Source organism: Oenanthe melanoleuca, chromosome 23, assembly GCF_029582105.1.
Source record: "Oenanthe melanoleuca isolate GR-GAL-2019-014 chromosome 23, OMel1.0, whole genome shotgun sequence".
Taxonomy (NCBI): Eukaryota; Metazoa; Chordata; class Aves; order Passeriformes; family Muscicapidae; genus Oenanthe; species Oenanthe melanoleuca.
Genome location: NC_079356.1, coordinates 5,651,378 through 5,667,773, shown reverse-complemented (window position 1 = coordinate 5,667,773; position 16,396 = coordinate 5,651,378). Strand labels below are relative to the sequence as shown.

At 66.1% G+C, this 16,396-nt stretch overlaps 4 protein-coding genes and 1 long non-coding RNA gene across 6 annotated transcripts; 2 read left to right on the top strand and 3 right to left on the bottom strand.

Annotated features, from left to right (window-relative positions):
• Positions 1 to 227: 227 nt before the first annotated feature.
• On the bottom strand, positions 228 to 7,660 carry CNKSR1 (connector enhancer of kinase suppressor of Ras 1). The gene is made up of 21 exons (XM_056509325.1): positions 7,565 to 7,660; positions 7,197 to 7,354; positions 6,711 to 6,901; positions 6,551 to 6,635; positions 6,372 to 6,413; positions 5,995 to 6,294; positions 5,855 to 5,914; positions 5,459 to 5,527; positions 5,060 to 5,179; positions 4,815 to 4,900; positions 4,241 to 4,380; positions 3,994 to 4,160; positions 3,781 to 3,808; positions 3,463 to 3,635; positions 3,307 to 3,380; positions 2,661 to 2,732; positions 2,494 to 2,567; positions 2,229 to 2,293; positions 2,048 to 2,150; positions 1,358 to 1,539; positions 228 to 660 (listed from the first exon to the last, which is right to left on the bottom strand). The coding sequence occupies exons 1-21, from the start codon at positions 7,614 to 7,616 to the stop codon at positions 469 to 471; spliced, it is 2,433 nt and encodes an 810-aa protein (XP_056365300.1). The 5' UTR covers positions 7,617 to 7,660; the 3' UTR covers positions 228 to 468.
• A 133-nt stretch (positions 7,661 to 7,793) lies between these two features.
• On the top strand, positions 7,794 to 9,491 carry LOC130262206 (uncharacterized). Its single transcript, XR_008842077.1, has 2 exons — positions 7,794 to 8,374; positions 8,694 to 9,491. It is a non-coding gene; the product is annotated as an uncharacterized LOC130262206 (long non-coding RNA).
• Positions 9,492 to 10,014: 523 nt separating this feature from the next.
• ZNF593 (zinc finger protein 593) lies at positions 10,015 to 11,293 on the bottom strand. The gene is made up of 3 exons (XM_056509324.1): positions 11,042 to 11,293; positions 10,591 to 10,653; positions 10,015 to 10,480 (listed from the first exon to the last, which is right to left on the bottom strand). Exons 1-3 carry the CDS (start codon positions 11,236 to 11,238, stop codon positions 10,339 to 10,341), a joined length of 402 nt encoding a protein of 133 aa, XP_056365299.1. The 5' UTR covers positions 11,239 to 11,293; the 3' UTR covers positions 10,015 to 10,338.
• A 243-nt stretch (positions 11,294 to 11,536) lies between these two features.
• C23H1orf232 (chromosome 23 C1orf232 homolog) lies at positions 11,537 to 12,980 on the top strand. Its single transcript, XM_056509007.1, has 4 exons — positions 11,537 to 11,972; positions 12,063 to 12,149; positions 12,231 to 12,328; positions 12,501 to 12,980. Exons 1-4 carry the CDS (start codon positions 11,808 to 11,810, stop codon positions 12,757 to 12,759), a joined length of 609 nt encoding a protein of 202 aa, XP_056364982.1. The 5' UTR covers positions 11,537 to 11,807; the 3' UTR covers positions 12,760 to 12,980.
• A 64-nt stretch (positions 12,981 to 13,044) lies between these two features.
• FAM110D (family with sequence similarity 110 member D) lies at positions 13,045 to 15,740 on the bottom strand. Of its 2 annotated transcripts, XM_056509005.1 has the most exons (3): positions 15,544 to 15,740; positions 15,213 to 15,342; positions 13,045 to 14,560 (listed from the first exon to the last, which is right to left on the bottom strand). In XM_056509005.1, the coding sequence occupies exon 3, from the start codon at positions 14,448 to 14,450 to the stop codon at positions 13,449 to 13,451; it is 1,002 nt and encodes a 333-aa protein (XP_056364980.1). In that variant the 5' UTR covers positions 14,451 to 14,560; positions 15,213 to 15,342; positions 15,544 to 15,740; the 3' UTR covers positions 13,045 to 13,448. The 2 variants fall into 2 exon arrangements, with proteins under 2 accessions (XP_056364980.1, XP_056364981.1); XM_056509006.1 differs by lacking the exon at positions 15,544 to 15,740 and having other exon boundaries at positions 15,213 to 15,356.
• Between the last annotated feature and the right edge of the window lie 656 nt (positions 15,741 to 16,396).

The following is a 16,396-nucleotide window of genomic DNA, read 5'->3' as shown; positions in this document are numbered from 1 at the left end:
GGATGGACGTCAGGAGGAATTTCTCAGTGGAAAAGGTGGTCAAGCACTGGCACAAGCTGCCCAGGGCAGTGGTTTAGTCACCATCCCTGGGAGTGTCCAAAAACATGTGGATGTGGCACTTGGGGACGCGGTTTAGTGGTGAACGCGGCAGTGCCGGGTCTCTTCCAGCTTAAACAATTCCATGATTTGATGATTTCAGCGGCAAGAGAAACCACGGCACGACCAGGCCTTGTCAACACATTTATTTACAGCAGAAGAGCCCGTGCCAGGGCCGCACCACAGCGGGGACTGAAAAATATCCCCCTTGCCATCCCGCAGCCAAGGCAAGGCAAACTAGGAAAAATTAAGACTATCACAGAAGCCACTTCCCCTGCGGGATGGCCCCTCTGGGGGCTGAGCCTTCCAAAATGTGTCCAGGCCCCGCCAGCACAGAGCACCCACCACACTCCAAGTCCTGTGGGCAGGATATCAGGGCTCAGCTGCCTCTCCCTGGGGGCTGTGCTGCTCTCCAGCCTCCCCCTGGGCCTGCTGCCCTGCCCAGCCCTCCCGCAGCTCCTGGTACAGCTCCTGGTGCTCCTCCTTCCAGCGCCTGAAGGTGTCCGAGGTGAGCGCGGCCTCTCCCAGCAGCTGCTCCAGGGCCTGCAGCTCCACCAGCTTCGCCTGCACGTTTTGGGGGGTGTTGGAGTCAGGGAGTCAGGGGTCTCTCTGAACTCTTCAGAGAGAAATCAGAGTGCAGGGATTGAATAAGTTTTAGGGTGAGTTCTAATGCTTTTAGTAAGTGAAAGGTTTCAAATGCCACAGCAGCAGTGAGTGTTCTAGTGAAGGTTGAAACATACTGTATCTTCAGTAGAGGCTCCAGGACCACAGTTGTAGACAGTGCTTAGACATAATAGAGCTATAGTAAGAATATTGCTGACGTTTCTTAGATAGAACAAGATAGATTGTATGAGTAGTTCTATACGTAACCTGGTGTGCTAAGAAACCAGAATTCTAATAGGTTAAGGAGTGGTGGTCCGAGCTTGTGTCTTAGCTTGCAAATAAAATCCTATATAAGACTATGTATTAGGGATAGTTGTTGCTTTTTAGCCATTCTGGCTTCTAGCCACTTGCTTATTGTTGGCTGCTTTGCCATTGCTTTTTGCCATGGCTTGTCTGCTTGCCTGTTGAGACTAATGTGCTTTGTAATAAGTAACCTTTTTAACTATTAGCTTTGCTCATTTAGAAGATTACCCGCCAAAGTAGGAGCCTGAGAGCTCGAAGTAGGAGCCTCAGAGCACTGGAGGTCAGAAAGCCCCCCAGAGGGGGGGACACCCACGTGCAGGGGGCACTGGGAGGGTTTGGGGCTGTGGGGTCCCACCTTGAGCGTGCTCTGCAGGGCCCGCACGGCGTGCACCCTCTCGTTGATGTGCGGGTTCTTGTTGCGCCGCAGGAAGGATTTGCGGCACTGCTCCTGCGTCAGGAAGCGCCGCTGCCCCGTGAGGGACACCCCGCCCTGCCTCAGGCACAGCATCAGGCTCTCCAGATCCTCCCCTGTGGGGTCTGGGCAAGGAGAGAGGGGGCACTGGGGCAGAGGGCACAGCCCTGAGACCCCGCAGGGCTCCCCCTGCATGGCTCTGCCTTGAAGGTGTGGGATCATGGAGTGGTTTGGGTTGGAAAGGATCTTCAGATCATCTTGTTCCACCCCCTGCCATGGGCACAGACACCTCCCACTATCTCCCAGGTTGCTCCAGCCTGGCATGGGACACTTGCAGGGATCCAGGGGCAGCCACAGCTTCTGTGGGCACCCTGTGCCAGGGCCTCACTGCACACAGGGAAGATCATCCTTCAGATGTCCAGTCTAAACCTACTCTTCTTAGTTTAAATCCATTCCCCCTTGTTCTGTCACTCTGTGCCCTCATAACAAATCCCTCTCCACCTTTCCTGTAGGCTCCCTTCATCCTGAGATGGTTCACACTCAAACACACCCCAACTTGAGTTATAGCACACCCAGAGGAGAAAGAGAGGGACACAAAGTGACAGGGGCTCTGATGTCCCCCCAGGCACCTACCCATGGGGGAGCAGGGCCGGGGGCTGCCCTGGGGGCTGCTGGCTGCACTGCTGGCTGGGGAGAGCTGAGCCTTCTCTGGGGTGTTCTGCAGCTTCTTCCTTGGCTGAGGGAGAGATGGGGCAGAAAGTGAAGCAAGGAACTCTGTCCCTCTGTGCCCAAGGTGTCCCCCAGGGCCACTCACCGAGTCGGATCCATGCCTGGGGGACTCATCATCAGGGTCCTCAGCTTCTGTCTCACTATAGCAGTCTGGAGGCCATGGGAGAAGACACAAATTCCCTCCCAGGGCTGAGAATCATCCCAGCCACCTCTCAGGGAGCATTTGTCACGTTCTCCCAAAAAATGGGCCAAGCTCCCAGTGGTCCCATGCCAGGGCTGCGGCACCAGGCACCACTACCCATGGGGACCCCTCCCACCGACCCCAGCTCCCACCCTGGGAGCTTCATTACCTTCTTCCTTGTCTGGCACTGCCTGGTGGGCCAGTGTGTACTTTGTTTTGGCTGCTACCAGGCGACTGACCCACCTGGGGAGGGAAGGGATGGACAGACAGGGGGACGAGGGTCCTGGCCAGCCCGGGGTGGTGGGGCCAGTGCTGACCATTGGCTCCATTACTCACATGCTCAGGTCAGCCAAGGTTTCAGCAGCAAAAACAAAGGGCTTGTACGTCTGGTGGCACAGCTGGAACACACTGAGGACAAGGGGGTGGCTGCCTGTGCTGCTGTGGTGACACAGGGCCAGCCCCAAGCCGCCTCCAGCCACCACAGACCAACCCAGCTCTGGCCCTCAGCCTCATCCCGGTACCAGTAACACAGTGCAGGGCTTGCACAGAGTGTGGGCACAGTACTGCAAGGTGCCAGCCCTGTGGGGATCTCATCAGCCCCATGGGAACCCCAGCAGGCCTGTAGGGGTCTCATCAGCCCCATGGAAACCCCAGCAGCCCTCTGGGGATCTCATCAGCCCCATGGGAACCCCAGCAGCCCTGTGGGGATCTCATCAGCCCCATGGAAACCCCAGCAGCCCTGTGGGGATCTCATCAGCCCCATAGGAACCCCAGCAGCGCTGTGGGGATCTCATCAGCCCCATGGGAACCCCAGCAGCCCTATGGGAACCCCAGCAGCCCTATGGGGATCTCATCAGCCCCATGGGAACCCCAGCAGCCCTGTGGGGATTTCATCAGCCCCATGGGGAGGGACATGCAGGTAGCATCCAGCATGTGGCCTTGGCACAGCATCCCCCCTCTTCCCCCAGCAGACCCCACTCACTATTTCTTCTTCTGCTCCCTGGTGCTCTCCAGGCTGTAGGTGGCCACGTTGATGAGTCCTGCAGCCCTCTCATCCTGTGGGGTCAGGAACAGCCGTGTCTGCACCACCCCAGTAAACCCCAGCTGCCCAGGCAGGGACACCCAGTGCCCCACTCACATTGGGGTGGTTGTACCAGTAGAGTGTGTGGCCCTTGAGCACCAGCCAGCACCGCTTCCACTTCTGGGCCATGAACCCCACGTGGTCCTTCTTCTTGAGCAGCCACCCATCGCAGTCCACCCGGCCCAGGTCCCGGCACGAGACCCGCCGGCGGCTCAGCCTGGTGGCCACTCCTGCTCCACAGCAGGGTTGGGGTGTCAGGGCAGGGCAGGGGGAGCAGAGCCCCCCTGGGACAGCCCAGGGCAGGGCAGGGGGACCAGAGCCCCCACAGGACAGCCCCCAGCCCCGTCCAGCCCAGCCTGGCAGGGCTCTGCTCACCTTTGGGTCGTTCCGTGCGGGGGCTGCCCTGGGCAGGGAGATGGAGATGAGATTTTAGTGACAGTGCAGGGGGGGAGGCAGGGCAGTGTTTGCTGAGCCTCCCCAGCAGCACCACAGCCCTTGGGGTCCGGAGGGACCCCCAGTTCACACACCCCCAGCAGGGGCTGAGGGGAACCTCTGACACCCCCCCAGCATGTGCCCCCCCAGTCTCACCTTCCCAGGGAGCTGGCTGGGCTCTGCTCCCCCAGCCCCCGTGGTGGGGGCTGCCCTGGGGCTCAGCTCTGTGGCACAGGGCTCAGTGACAGCAGGGGTGCTCGGGGGGGTGTCCAGGGGGGTGTCCAGGGGGGTGCCACTGTCCCACACCTCCTCTGCAGCAGCACCTGTGAACAGCGAGCAGGGCTGCAGCCTTGTGTTCTGGGGGGAACTGCTCCACCCCAGGCACCCTCTGCTCCCATCCTACCCTGTCCAGACAGTCCTGGCAGCTCCTCCACAGCTGGGACAGCCCCGGGCAGCCTCAGATCCCGCTCGTCCTCTTCCTGCTCCTCGTCAGTGACAGGATCCGGGGCAGAGTCTGCTCCCGAGTCCAAGTCGGCCGCAATGCTGGGAGGAAAGCGGGACCCCTGAGCCCCAAACCTCCCGGGGTCCCTGATCAACCTCGGGCTGGGGCACTCCCTGCCCCGGGAATGGGGCTGGAAGGGACGTGGTGGCAGAGCTCCAGCTCAGTTCCAGGCCTCCCCAGCCCGGCTCCTGCCGCTGGCTCTCCGCACGCCTTTCCATTCCGGGATGGGAGAAGGGTCATGTCTAAATATAGTTCCAACCCCACTAAAACGTTACCAAGTGAATGAGTTACAAACCCCCTCCTTTTTGTCATTCCTTAAAGAGTCCTGGCAGCTTCCTGGGCTGCTCACAGGCAGCTGCTGCACTGCTGGCACCTCCCCCCCAAAAAGGGCTGGGAAAGGGCCCTGGATGCACCCAAACTGGGGACAAACTTGCTGGCCAGACTAGGGGTGCTGGGGTGTCAGGATGGGGCTCACCTGGAGGTCAAGGATACAGGGCTGCCCGGGCTCTCACCACTCCTGGTGCCAGGGGAATTTGCAGCATCCAAAAATGCTCCTGGGGGCTGTGATGGAGTGTCAGTGCCAGCCTCATCCCACCATGAACCCCAGAGCTTTAGGGATCTCCAGGGTGATGGAGATGCCCAGCTCTGAGATCTCTGCCTGGTTCCCAGCACAGCCCAGTGCAGCACTGGGGCAGGACTGGCAGCACTGGGATCACTCACCTGCTGCGTGGGAGAAGGGGGTGAGCCAGGCAGGTCGAGGGGAATCTTTTTCAGCACCAAAGTCACCCTGTTCCCCTTCTCCAGCAGCTTCCTCGCCAGGTTGGCAGGTGTCCAACCCACCTGCAAATCCTGGGTGAGCTGTGGGCCACTACCCCAGCCCCATAGATTCTTCATCCCCCAAACCCACCCCAGCCACAGATCCCACAACCCCCAAATCCTCCTGGCAATGGCTCCTGTACCCCCAGATCTTTCCCAGCCATGGCTCCTGCTTTTTGCTGCTCACGACTCCTGCATCCGCAGCCCCAGTTCTCCCCAAGCCCTGCCAGCCCTGCAGCTCCCTGTCCATGTTCCTCCCTCCCAATCCAGCAGCCCCCTCGAGCCCCTGTGCCCCTGACTCACCACCACCTGCTCGTTGACCTGCACGATCTCATCTCCGGGCAGGATGTGGCCCCCATGGGCAGCCAGGGCCTGGGCAGAGGTGGGGGACAGTCCTGGATTCTCTCCCTCCCTCCCAAGCTGATCCCACTCAGGATGCCACTCCCAGCCAGGAAGAACCAGGGGGGTTGAGCATTAACCCGACTTTGCACAGCACCCACCCGAGCTGCTGGCGGGATCAGGGTGCAGGGGGGGCTCCCCGTGCCCAGGCTGTGCTCACTCCAGAGTGAGCTGCACGGGCTCAGGCACAGGCAGCCCCCCCTGCTCTGGGTCAGGGGAGGGCAGATTAGGGATCCCATGGATGGGGGGGTCCCCACAGGGCATAAAAGGGGGTGACAGGGAGGGCAGCCCCTCGCTCACCTCTGAGGTGGTTGCAGACACAAAGTGCAGGCAGGAGCTGGTGGAGGTGATCTCAAAGCCCTGGGGGAGGCAGGATGGGGGTTTGAGCAGGGGCTGGGGGGCCCGAGGCAGAGGGGGGCACTGGGGTGCAGGGGACTCACCAGTCGGGCAGTGAGGGATGGCTGGGGGCTCCCCAGGAGATCAGAGGGTGGTGTTGGGGTGTCAGGGGATGCTGGGGGGCTGCTCCATTGGCTGGGGGGCAGCGTTGGCGCATCAGGGGATGTTGGGGGGCTCTGCCACAGGCCAGGGAGCAGCGTTGGGGTGCTGGGGGACAGCGGGGGGCTGCCCTGTGGGCAGGGGGGCAGCGCCAGCCCCACGGGCTGCAGCACAGCCCTGCGGTCCAGCAGTGCCAGGGGGCTGCAGCCCAGGATGCTCTGGCAGATGCCCACGATGTGCTGGCACTGTGGGGGACAGCGGGGAGTGAGGGGGGCCCTGGCAGCCCCCCAGGCCTGCCAACCCCTCCTCAGCCAGCACTCACAATCCGCAGGATCCCGCTGTTCCTCTCGGCAGCAGGAAGGTCCTGGGGGACAAGGCGTGGGGATGAGCATGGTGGGATGGCTCCATCCCAGCTGGGGGGAACCCCCTGCACCCCATCTCCCCCCACCTCCAGCTGGCAGAGCTCAGGGGGCGGGAGAGCAGCCAGCCCTGGGCACTCACCGCCTGCAGCATCTCTGCCAGCTGGGCACAGAGCAGGATGATGTCCCGGCTGGCCGAAAAGTCGTTGAGGGTGGAGAAGAGGTACCTGGGGGGAAGACAGAGTTGAGACCCCAGAGTGGGGGGCACCCAGCACCCAGGGGTGCCCTCACCTGCCCCAGACCTGTTGAGCCAGGAGAAGAGTTCCTTGGCAGCCCCGACCAGGTCGATGACTCGGGCCAGGAGGGTGAGGGAAGGCGGCTGGGGGGCATCCCCTGCTGGCAGCTCCCCCTCCACCAGGCTCTGGATGCCCTGTGCCAGCTCCTGCAGCCTCTCCGTCAGTGTCCGCAGGCTGGTGCTCGCCAGCCCTGTGTCCTGGGGGGACAGGGATGCCAGGGGATGAACGGGCAGGGTGATCTCTGGGGTGCCTCCATTCCCTCACCTTCACCCAACCCACGGTGCCCCATGTCCTTCCCTCTGTGCAGCTCAGGGTCTCCTCAGAACCCCTCTCCACTGAGTCCAGCGCTCTCCATCCAGTGCAAGGGGACCCCATCTGCCCCCTCCCACCCAGCCCACGGTGACCCCACACCCTCCTCCTTCATCCCAAGGAACCCCCATATCCCCCTGCTCCTCCCTGGGATCCCGCAGCCCCCGGGCTCCCGGCACTCACCAGGTTACGGAGCTGCTCCGTGGCCTCCAGCAGCAGCTCCTGGTGTCCCACGGGCCACACGCCCAGTGCCTCCAGGGCCGGCGCGTCCAGCCCCAGCAGCTCCGGCCCCGAGAGCCCCCAGGCCTCGAAGGGGTAGCCCTGCACCGCCGCGTCCAGCCCTGCACAGAGCAGGCAGTGTCCCCGCTGGCCGGGTGACCCCAGGGGTGACCCCTGGCTGCTGCGAGGGTCCCCTCCTCTCCACTGCCTCAACCCAAACAGTGGGAACGGCCAGACCCCTTCCCGCCCCCCGCCATCCAGGGAGGGAAGTACCGCCACACGTCCCCAAGCTGGGGACACCCAGCAGAGCCCGAGGGCAGCCGGGGTCTCACCTCGGAGCCAGGCTGCCGCCTGCGCGGGGCCCCAGCAGCGCACGGGCTCCATGGCGGCGGGGCCGGGCCGGAACGGCGGCGGGCGCGGTCCCACCTGCGCGGGGCGCGGTCCCACCTGCGCCCGCAGCCGCGGCCCCATTGGCGCTGCCGGGTGCCGCTCAGCGCCCTGCCGGCCCAGGAGCAGCCCGTGGGGCGAGGCCGGTGAGTCACAGCCCGGACGGTGACACACGGCCGCTGGAAGGCCGGGAAGTGACACCCGCTGTCACCCCCCAGGCGCTGCCCGACAGCATGTGTGACACTGGTGGGACACCCCCAGATGTCCTGGGGGTGCAAAGTTAGGCCACAAAGACCCCCAGAAGAACCTGAGGGAAGGCCCTGCTCAGCCTTGGAGTTTTTGGGGTGTCACCCCCTCCCAAAGCATAACTCATACCCCTTTGCAGCTGGGGAAACTGAGGCAGCCCCGTACAGGCCTGCAGACGGATTCACCCGAAGTCGAGCCCAGCCCTTCAGCCCCCGCAAATCCACCCTGGGCTGTCCGTGGCCCCCCCGCCCGGCGTGTCCGCTCCGGGGAGCAGCGGGCGCTGATCGCGGCTGACAGCTGCTGCTCCGCGCCCGCCCGGTGCCTGCGCCCTGCCCGAGGGGCCGGCACGCACACGGGGGGCTCCTCGCCGCGCTCGGGGGCTCGGGGGGTCCCAGCCCCGCTGCTGCTGCTGCTGCTGCTGCCTCACGGACCCCGATCCCGCCGCTCCCCGTCACGCCATGATCATCCGCCCCCGGCGCCTGACCCCGGGGTATTTCCGTCTGCTGCAGGTAAGGGGCGAGCAGGGCTGGGGGAGCCCGTGGGGAGCCCCGGGGTGCTGCCCACACTGCCCACCAGGCCTGCTGGCCACAGGAGCCATTCCCGCCTGTGTCCCAGCTCCATGTTAGCAGCAAGGATGTGCCGATGGAGACCCACAAGTGCTGCATGGGGCACCCTAAAACCTCCCCTGAGATGCCCAGAGGGGCACAAAGCTGCCCCCATTGCCTTTACACCACCCGGTGTGATGGGGACATTCAGGGCACGGCCTCAGGCCCCTGTCCCCATCCCCTGGGATTTGGAGTACTGCAGTGCTCCCCTGTGTCCCCACAGATGCAGCTGGCCGCAGGACGTGGGGCTGATCCGGGGGGACGGCTGCTGACCCCCCTGGCCCTGCTGCTGGCGGCCGCCGGACTCTGCCTGTCCCTCTACAGCGCCCGGAGAATGGCTGACCCCGCTAAGGCCCCCCCGGAGCCGTGAGGAGGGGCTGGGGGGGTCGTGGGGACAGTCCCCGGGGGGTATTGGGGGTCCCCCTGTACCCACCGGCCCCCGCACGAGCGGAGCTGCGGCTGCAGCCACCTCCCAGCCGAGCTGCGCCACATCCAGCCCTTCCCACCACGCCTGGGCAATGATGGATGCCCTGCCCTGGGATGGGGGATGAGCCTGTCCCCGCCTGTCCCCGCCTTGGGCAGCCGGGATGGAGAACGGAGAAGCCGCTTCCAGCTCCGGAGCTGCCGGCTGAGCCCCTGGCCGAGCCACGGGGGGACATCGGGATCCAGAGGGAACCAGACCAGAGGCTGGACGGGCACACAGAGGGACGGCAGAGCATCCATCCCATCCCCCGCAGCAGCAGAGGGGCCTGGGGACCCCCGTGGTGGCCACAGAGCCGCCCTGTCCCCATGGGAACGTGCTGTGGCAGGAATGAGGCCAGCGCCACGCGCCATTAGGTAACGGGCAGGGGGGACACGGGGCCGTGACATGTCCCCTGCGCTGGCACCTCCAGCTGGGATGGCGCTGGGATGGCGGCTGTGGCCTTCCCACCCCTGCTGAGCTGCAGCTCTCCATCCCCCGGGGCCGGGGGGGAACAAATCCGGGCAGGCTGCGTGGAAATAAACCCTTCCCTACCCAGCACAGCTGTGTCACTGCTCTGCCTTCTGCTCCCAGCACATCCCCAGTGCCCAGCGTGGCAGCAGGGATGACTGGGGACACGCACTCTGCAGGAATCTGGTGGCATTGTCACTCAGTGTCCCCTAAGGGGCTCCAGCAGCAGCCATGGCAGACACCAGGCAGGGAGGCTGATCATGCCATGCAGCCCCAGTCCCCCAGGAACATGAAACCACCTGCAGGAGTTGAGTTTTTGGGGACAGGAGCCTCCAAGTGTCCTCACCAAGGGGACACCAGCACTCCCCTCTCAAGGCCCAAACCAGCTGCTCACTGTAAACCCAAGTGCTTGATGAATCTCATATTCCCCACAAAAAATTACCTGGGAACTCCCTGCCAGGGGGGCAGAGGGACTTTGACCATCCTGCCAGGCAAGAGCTCTGGGACAAGGCTCCTGGCATAGACACTTTTGAGAAATGGGAAAAGCACAACACTGAGCTGTCCCCCCCACCCCTTGAGGGAACTGTCACCCTCATATTCAATGCTGCCACACTGTTAATTAACATATTTTAATGGGTGCATCACTGGAATAACCTCTGACCCAAGGACGGAGCAGAAACTGCTCCAAAAGCAGACAAGTGTACAGTCCCACCAGCACTCAGAGAAAAAGCAACTTGTCCCTTTCTGGAGAAGAACACTCGGTGAGGGCACCCAGGGTCAGGCTGGCTCCCTCCCTTCACTGGTGCCCTGGCCAGGGGGGCTGTGGGAGCAGCAGGGTGGTTTTGGCTGGCGGTGCTGGGACGTGTTTTTGTCACAAAGCTGAGGACAAAGACGTCCCTACAGAGCCACTCAGCCTCTCAGTCCGCTGTCCCTGTGCTCAGCCGGACGTCTCCATCTCGGTGACCTCCTCGAGGGGCTGGGTCTGCACCTCCACCTTCTTTGGGGGGACGTAGGAGCCCATCCCAGCGGCTCGTTCAGCCTCCTCCTGCGTGTACGGAGCCTCGCGGAGCTGCTTCAGCCTGGGGGGTACAGAGAGGATGAAGCTTCCACCTGCTCCTCGAGAACTGCCCAGAACTGCCCCTGCCACCCCCCTCACCCCGGGGAATTTGGGGTCTGCCCGCCCCCTTACCTCTTCTTGTGCACCTTGGATCTGAAGTGCTCCTTCATGCTGTTCAGGTCCACGAAATAGCGCCTGGGGCATGAAAGAATGGGGGTCACGGGGACCCCGAGAGCGAAGCAGGGCTGGGGAGGGTCCTACCGAGGGGCCAGGGTGCCACCACAACCCTGCACGGGCCAGGGGTCACCCTGAGAGCAGGACAAGATACTCCCCCAGAGGTCAGAGCCCCACAGCAGCCAGGGACCACCCCGGGAGCAGGGCAGCCCCCTCCCGGAGAACAGGGACCCCCCATGACTGAGCACCCCTCTCCCCTGACCCCCAGCATCAGGACGGGCCCATCCCAGCGGCCAGGAACCTCAGGGAGCAGGACAGCTCCCCCGGGAACCAGGGACCCCCAGGACAGGACAAGCGCACCCCAAGGCTGGAGCCCCCCCGTCCCGACCCCCGGCCCCGCCGCACGCACGCGCAGTGCAGGCAGTAGAACTGGGCGCAGCCCGGCAGGTCGGGGTCGATCTCCTGCCGCAGCAGCCGCGCCGCGTTCTCGGGCTTCAGGTCCGCGTGGATCTCGTCCAGGTCGCGCCGGCGCCGCTTCGTCTTCAGCTGCCGGGCGAGCGAGTGCGCGCGGTGCGCTCCGGTGCGGCGCCCGTTCCGCGGCGACATGGCGGCCGCACGCCGCGCGCGCCGCGCTGCGCATGCGCGGGGGGCTGCGGGCCCCGCCCACGCGGCCGCACGCCCCGCCCGCATACCTTGGGGGCGTGGTCATGGCCACGCTCGTTCACAAAAAGCCACGCCCATACCCAAAACAGGCCACGCCCCCGGTCCCGGTGTCGCCGCGGCCCCCCAGCCCCCGGTGCCACCGCCCCTGCCTTGCCGCCGTGTCCCGGGTCGTGTGCCCCCGTGTCCCCCCGTGTGCCCCGTGCTGCCCCGGTCACCGCTGCCATGGCCGGCCAGGGCTCAGTGCGCCGTGTCCCCGCGCTGATCGTGTTTCGTCCCTGATCAATTATAGATGGGGACACGCGGCGGGGGGAGCGCGGGGCTCCGGCGGCTCCTCGGCACCATGGGGGGTGTCCCAGCCCTGGGGGTCCCAGGTGGGCGAGGGGCACCGGGAGGCCGGGGCGGGGGGCTCAGGATGGGTTTTGGGGGTGTCCAGAGCCGCCGGCCTCGCGCTGCCCCCGGCTCAGCCCGGGCTCAGATTCCTTTTGTGCGGTGCAAGCGGTTCTGAAACTTTAATGAAGCCACCGGATCTGCGGGTCCCGCCCGCCCCGCTGCCCGCGCTCCGCCGCTCCGGCCCCGCTGAGCCCCTCGCCATGGCCCAGGGCTTCTGGCGGCTCTACAAGGCCAAAGTGCTGCAGACCCTGGGGGGGCCGCGGCCGGACGGGGCCCTGCAGGACGAGGTAGGGCGAGGGAGTCCCCAAAATGGGGTAACCAACATCCCTGCCCTCCCCCCGCCCGCACCCCTGCCCTCACCGGGGGCTTCGTTGCAGGGAGACCCCCCCGAGCTGATGGAGACGGCCGAGCCCCCCGCGCTGATGGAGGAGGGAGCCAGCCCCGTGTCCCAGCTGGCCAGGAAGGTGAGGAGGGGCTGGGGCAGCGGGGCCGGGGGTCCCTGGGGGCCGGGGGTCCCCGGTGACCCCGGCGCTGCCCCCCCGCAGGTGCAGGGCGTGGGTGCCCGGGGCTGGCGGACGCTCTCATCCCTGTTCACCCGCGAGGACGAGCACCAGCTGCTCAGCCCGGAGCCCTGCCCGGACCAGTAAGTTACAGATAGGGACCCCAGAACCGGGATCCAACCCCTGGGAACTGCCGAGCCCCCACATGCCTCACCCCATCGCTGCATCCCCCTCCCCGGCCTGCACCCCGCCATGGAGGGGGGGCTTGGGGGAGAAGGTTACTGCACCGACATTTCCGTGCCCACTCTCCCCCAGCCCTCTGGCCACTGAGCCCTCCGAGGTGCCCCACGCCGAGAAGGCACCCGGATTTTGGGATCTCTTTGCTACCAAGTGGCAGCAGGCGTCGGGGCCGGACAAGGGGGTGCCCCCCCCGGAGCCGGATGAGAGCCCTGGGGAGCCGCCGGGTGACGACGGCAGCGACCTGCGGGAGCCAGAGGAAGGGGCCTTCCACTGGGGCTTCCTGGCTGGCAAACTGGCCGAAATCCGGAATAAAAACGCCCCCAAGGGCAACTAGAGGAGGATGCACCAGCCGGACTCTCCAATAGTTATTTTCGGCCCCTCATTGCTGGTGGGCAGCGCCCCGCCCGTGCTCTGGGCTCTGCCGTGGGTTTGGGTGTCACGTCTGCACTGCAGACCCCAAAATGCCCCTTTTTCCCTGAGCTATGCCCGGTGCTTTCCTTGCCCTCACCCCCCAACAGCCCCACGGCCCCTGAAGCTGCACAACCCAAAGGTGGAGAGGGGGAGCTGCCCCCAGCCCTGGGGCATCCTCTCCACAACCACACACACCGCCAGGCTAGAAAAAAGCCCCAAACAGATTTATTGAGGGCAGCGCTGGCCCCAGCAGCACCTGCTCTGGGGAGGAGGGGGCTGTGGTGTGGGCACTGCCCACGACGGGGGGCTCGGGCTCTGCCCACCCTCAGCCTGCAGTCGGAGCAGGACACGGGGGGTCAGTGGGGGCTGCAGGTCCATCCCACCCTCCTGGGCTGGGGACAGATGGGTGACAGCAGGGGCACAGCAGCCCTGAGGCCATGGAGAGAGTCACCCGGGGCTGTCCCTTCCTCACCTGCCCCTCAGGTGCGCCCACCCCACTCAGCCTGAGGACCTGGCTGTTCTCCCGGCCTGCAGCATCCCGCGGCACCAGGGTCGTGGGTGCCGCCAGCCCAGCGAGGGCGAGTGTCCCGGTGCGGGCCAGGCTGTCCCCGCTCACACCGTGGACTCCTTGGCCGCCGCCCAGGCTCTCTGGCAGCCGTAGAGCCACTTGATGACACGGGCGTTGCGCTCCACCACCGAGACGGCGCAGCCCGGCCGGGTGTCCGGTTCCTCCTCGCCCGGCCCCGCGCCCCCCTCGCTGCCCCCCGAGGCTCTCCCGGGCTCGGACTCGCAGGATCCGGGGGCTCGGGCCGAGGCGCTGTCCCAGCCCGCCGGCCCGAAGCGCTCCCGGCCCAGCAGCTCCACCAGCGCCCGGTCCAGCCCGCAGTAGTTGAAGAAGCGCTCCTGCTCCGACAGCGGCAGCGACACGCGCAGAGCCAGCGGCTCCTTGCCGGGGGCACCGGGGCTCTGCTCCGCGGGGCTGCCGGGCGCGGAGAAGATGCCGCCGCTGTCACCGCCGCTGTCACCTCCCGCTGTCCGCGCCTCCTCCTTCTCCGCAGGCGCCCACAGCATGGGGGTCTCGGGGCTCGGGGGGGCTCTGGGCCCCTCGCCCAGCGCCCTGGCGGGGGGAGAGCTGGGCGCTCTGTCCCATAGGGGTCCCTGGAAGAGGCGCCGCACCAGCCCCGAGCCCTTGCTGTTCTCCTTGTCCCCGGCCAGGCAGTCCCGTTTCTGCCGGTAGATGATGAGCGAGTCGGGTCTCAGCAGGCGCCTGCTGCCGCTGCGGCGCGACACGGGGGACGGGGGGCACGGCATCTTCCGCGGGCCCTCCCGGCCGAGCTCCGGGCCCGGGCACAGCTCCCCGCACTGCTGCCGGGCGAGCAGGCGGCGACCGTGCGGGGACAGCCGGGGCGAGCCCCGCAGCGCCGGCTCCTGCCTCCTGCTGATCACCTGCTGCGACTTCACGTACTTGGCCTTGTCGGCCTCCAGGCGCTCCACGGCGCTGGGTCTGCGGCCCCCGCTGCCCCCCGAGCACTCGGGGCCCCGGTTCAGCCAGGCCAGGGGCGAGCCGCGCCCGGGGGCCACGAGGCGCAGAGTGGGGCTGCCCAAGGGCACCATGGCCCCGGCAGGGCGCTGCTGATCACCCTGTGCCCTCCGGAGCGCCCGGGCAGCTCCGCTCTGCCCGCTGGGGAGGCTCCTGAAGCTGCGCTCGGCTCCTGGGTTCAGCCCTGGGAGGAGAGAGGAGAGTCGGGGTCAGGCCTGAGGGTGCAGCGGTGAGGAGGAGGAGGATGGGGATGAGGAAGAGCTGAGGGTCCCCTCAATGCCACACGGGCAGCGAGTCCTGGCAGGAGCAGCCCCTGGGCAGGAAGGGAGAAGCGCCGAGCATCCGCCGGCTTCACCCGCATCCCAGGAGCGGCTTCCAACAGGAAAAAATACCGGAGCCGCCTTGTCTTCCCGAGCGGCAGAACAAAGCTCAGGAGAGCTGGCGAGCTGCCCCACGGCGCTTGGGGGTCCCCGAGCCGTGCCCCACACGGCCAGGCTGGGCTGGGAGGGAAGGTTCTCCCTTTCTCCGTGTGTGCAGGGCACGGAACCTGCCCTGGGTGACAGCGGGGACACGGGGCTGGGCAGAGCGGAGCTCACGGGAGAAGAGAGCCCGGGAACTTTCTGCCACGCAGCTCCGCACGCAGCCCAGGGCTCCACACCGCACCCACCGCGGAGAACAGACGGGGAAACTGAGGCACGCGTGTCCGGCCCTGTGCTCCCGAGGGACTGCCCGAGCCGTGGGACCCGGACCCTCCCCAGCCCAGCCCCGTGGCCAGGACCTGCGCCAGGACCTGTGCTAGGACCCGTGCCAGGCAGGTGCGGGATGCCCTCGCTCACCTGAGCCCACGCAGGGATGCAGAACGGGATGCAGGGATGGGATGCAGGGATGCTCCAGTGATGCTCCAGTCTCAGGCAGCTCCTGCCTCTCTGGCTGCCGCAGCAAACTGAGCCCAGAGCCGGGAGCAGCCTCATATAGAGGATGAGGAAGAGGAAGAGCCACCCATTAACCCCTGCCAGCCCAGCCCCGCGGCAGGAGCTCCCCCCGTGCCGACCCTGCCACCGTGACCCCCCTTCACAGCTCTGCCCCGGGCCCTGCCCAGATTAACCCCGCTCCTCCTGCAGCTCCAGCTCGCCCCTGCCAGCTCCTCTCCCCCCTCCGCTTCCTCACCGGGAACCCGGCCGGGATTTCGGGAACTGCAGCAGTGAGTTTTCCCTCCGAGTGTCTCTGTCCCCCTGCACAGGCGGGGCAGGAAAGGGGCCGGGAATCGTGTCCACTCCAGCAGCTTCTCCTCCTGCACCCACCCCAGGGTGCTGCGGGCAGCTCAGGGCAGGAGCCCACCCCAGACCCCCTCCCCAGGGTCCTGCCCAGGCAGGAGAGGAGGAAAGATCCTTCTGGCACCTTCCCCGGTGGCAGTGAAAGGGTCAAAGCCAGCCCCGAGCCGGCCGGTTCCTGCCTCTTCCCCCCGGGAAGGGCTGTAAATCGCAGGAAGCCACAATGGGCTGGAGCTGGCCCAGGGGTTATTTTTACCACTGCCCTCTTCCCTTCCCGAGTGCTCCCACAGGGACAATCCCGGCCCCCTCCATCCCCGGCTCCAGCCCGGGGGGCTGCGAACGTGGCACTGGAGCAGAGGGGGAAGGACCTGCTGCACCCAGCTCGGCTCCCAGACCCTCGGGGGGGGGTCAGAGGAAGCCCCCAGGGCTCCCCAGGGAGCCACCAGCCCCTGCACCCCTCTGGCAGCCGGTTGGGATGGAGAGCTGGGGCACAGGCTCATCACAGGGACTGGGGACAGTGGTGCCAAAGCCCAGAGCCCGGGCTGAGAGGGGAGCTGGCCCAGGTTCTGTGCCCACCCCAGCTCCTTCCTGAGGAGCTGCTGCTCCACAGCCAGTCTGGGAATGGGGGTTCTGTGCCCAGAACCTTCCAGGCCCATGGCAGCAGCGCAGGAAGGGGCTGGGGCCAGGACTCCTGTGCTGACGAAAACAGGGCTAAAGTGGAAGCTGGGCAGGATGAGAGGGGCCAGGTC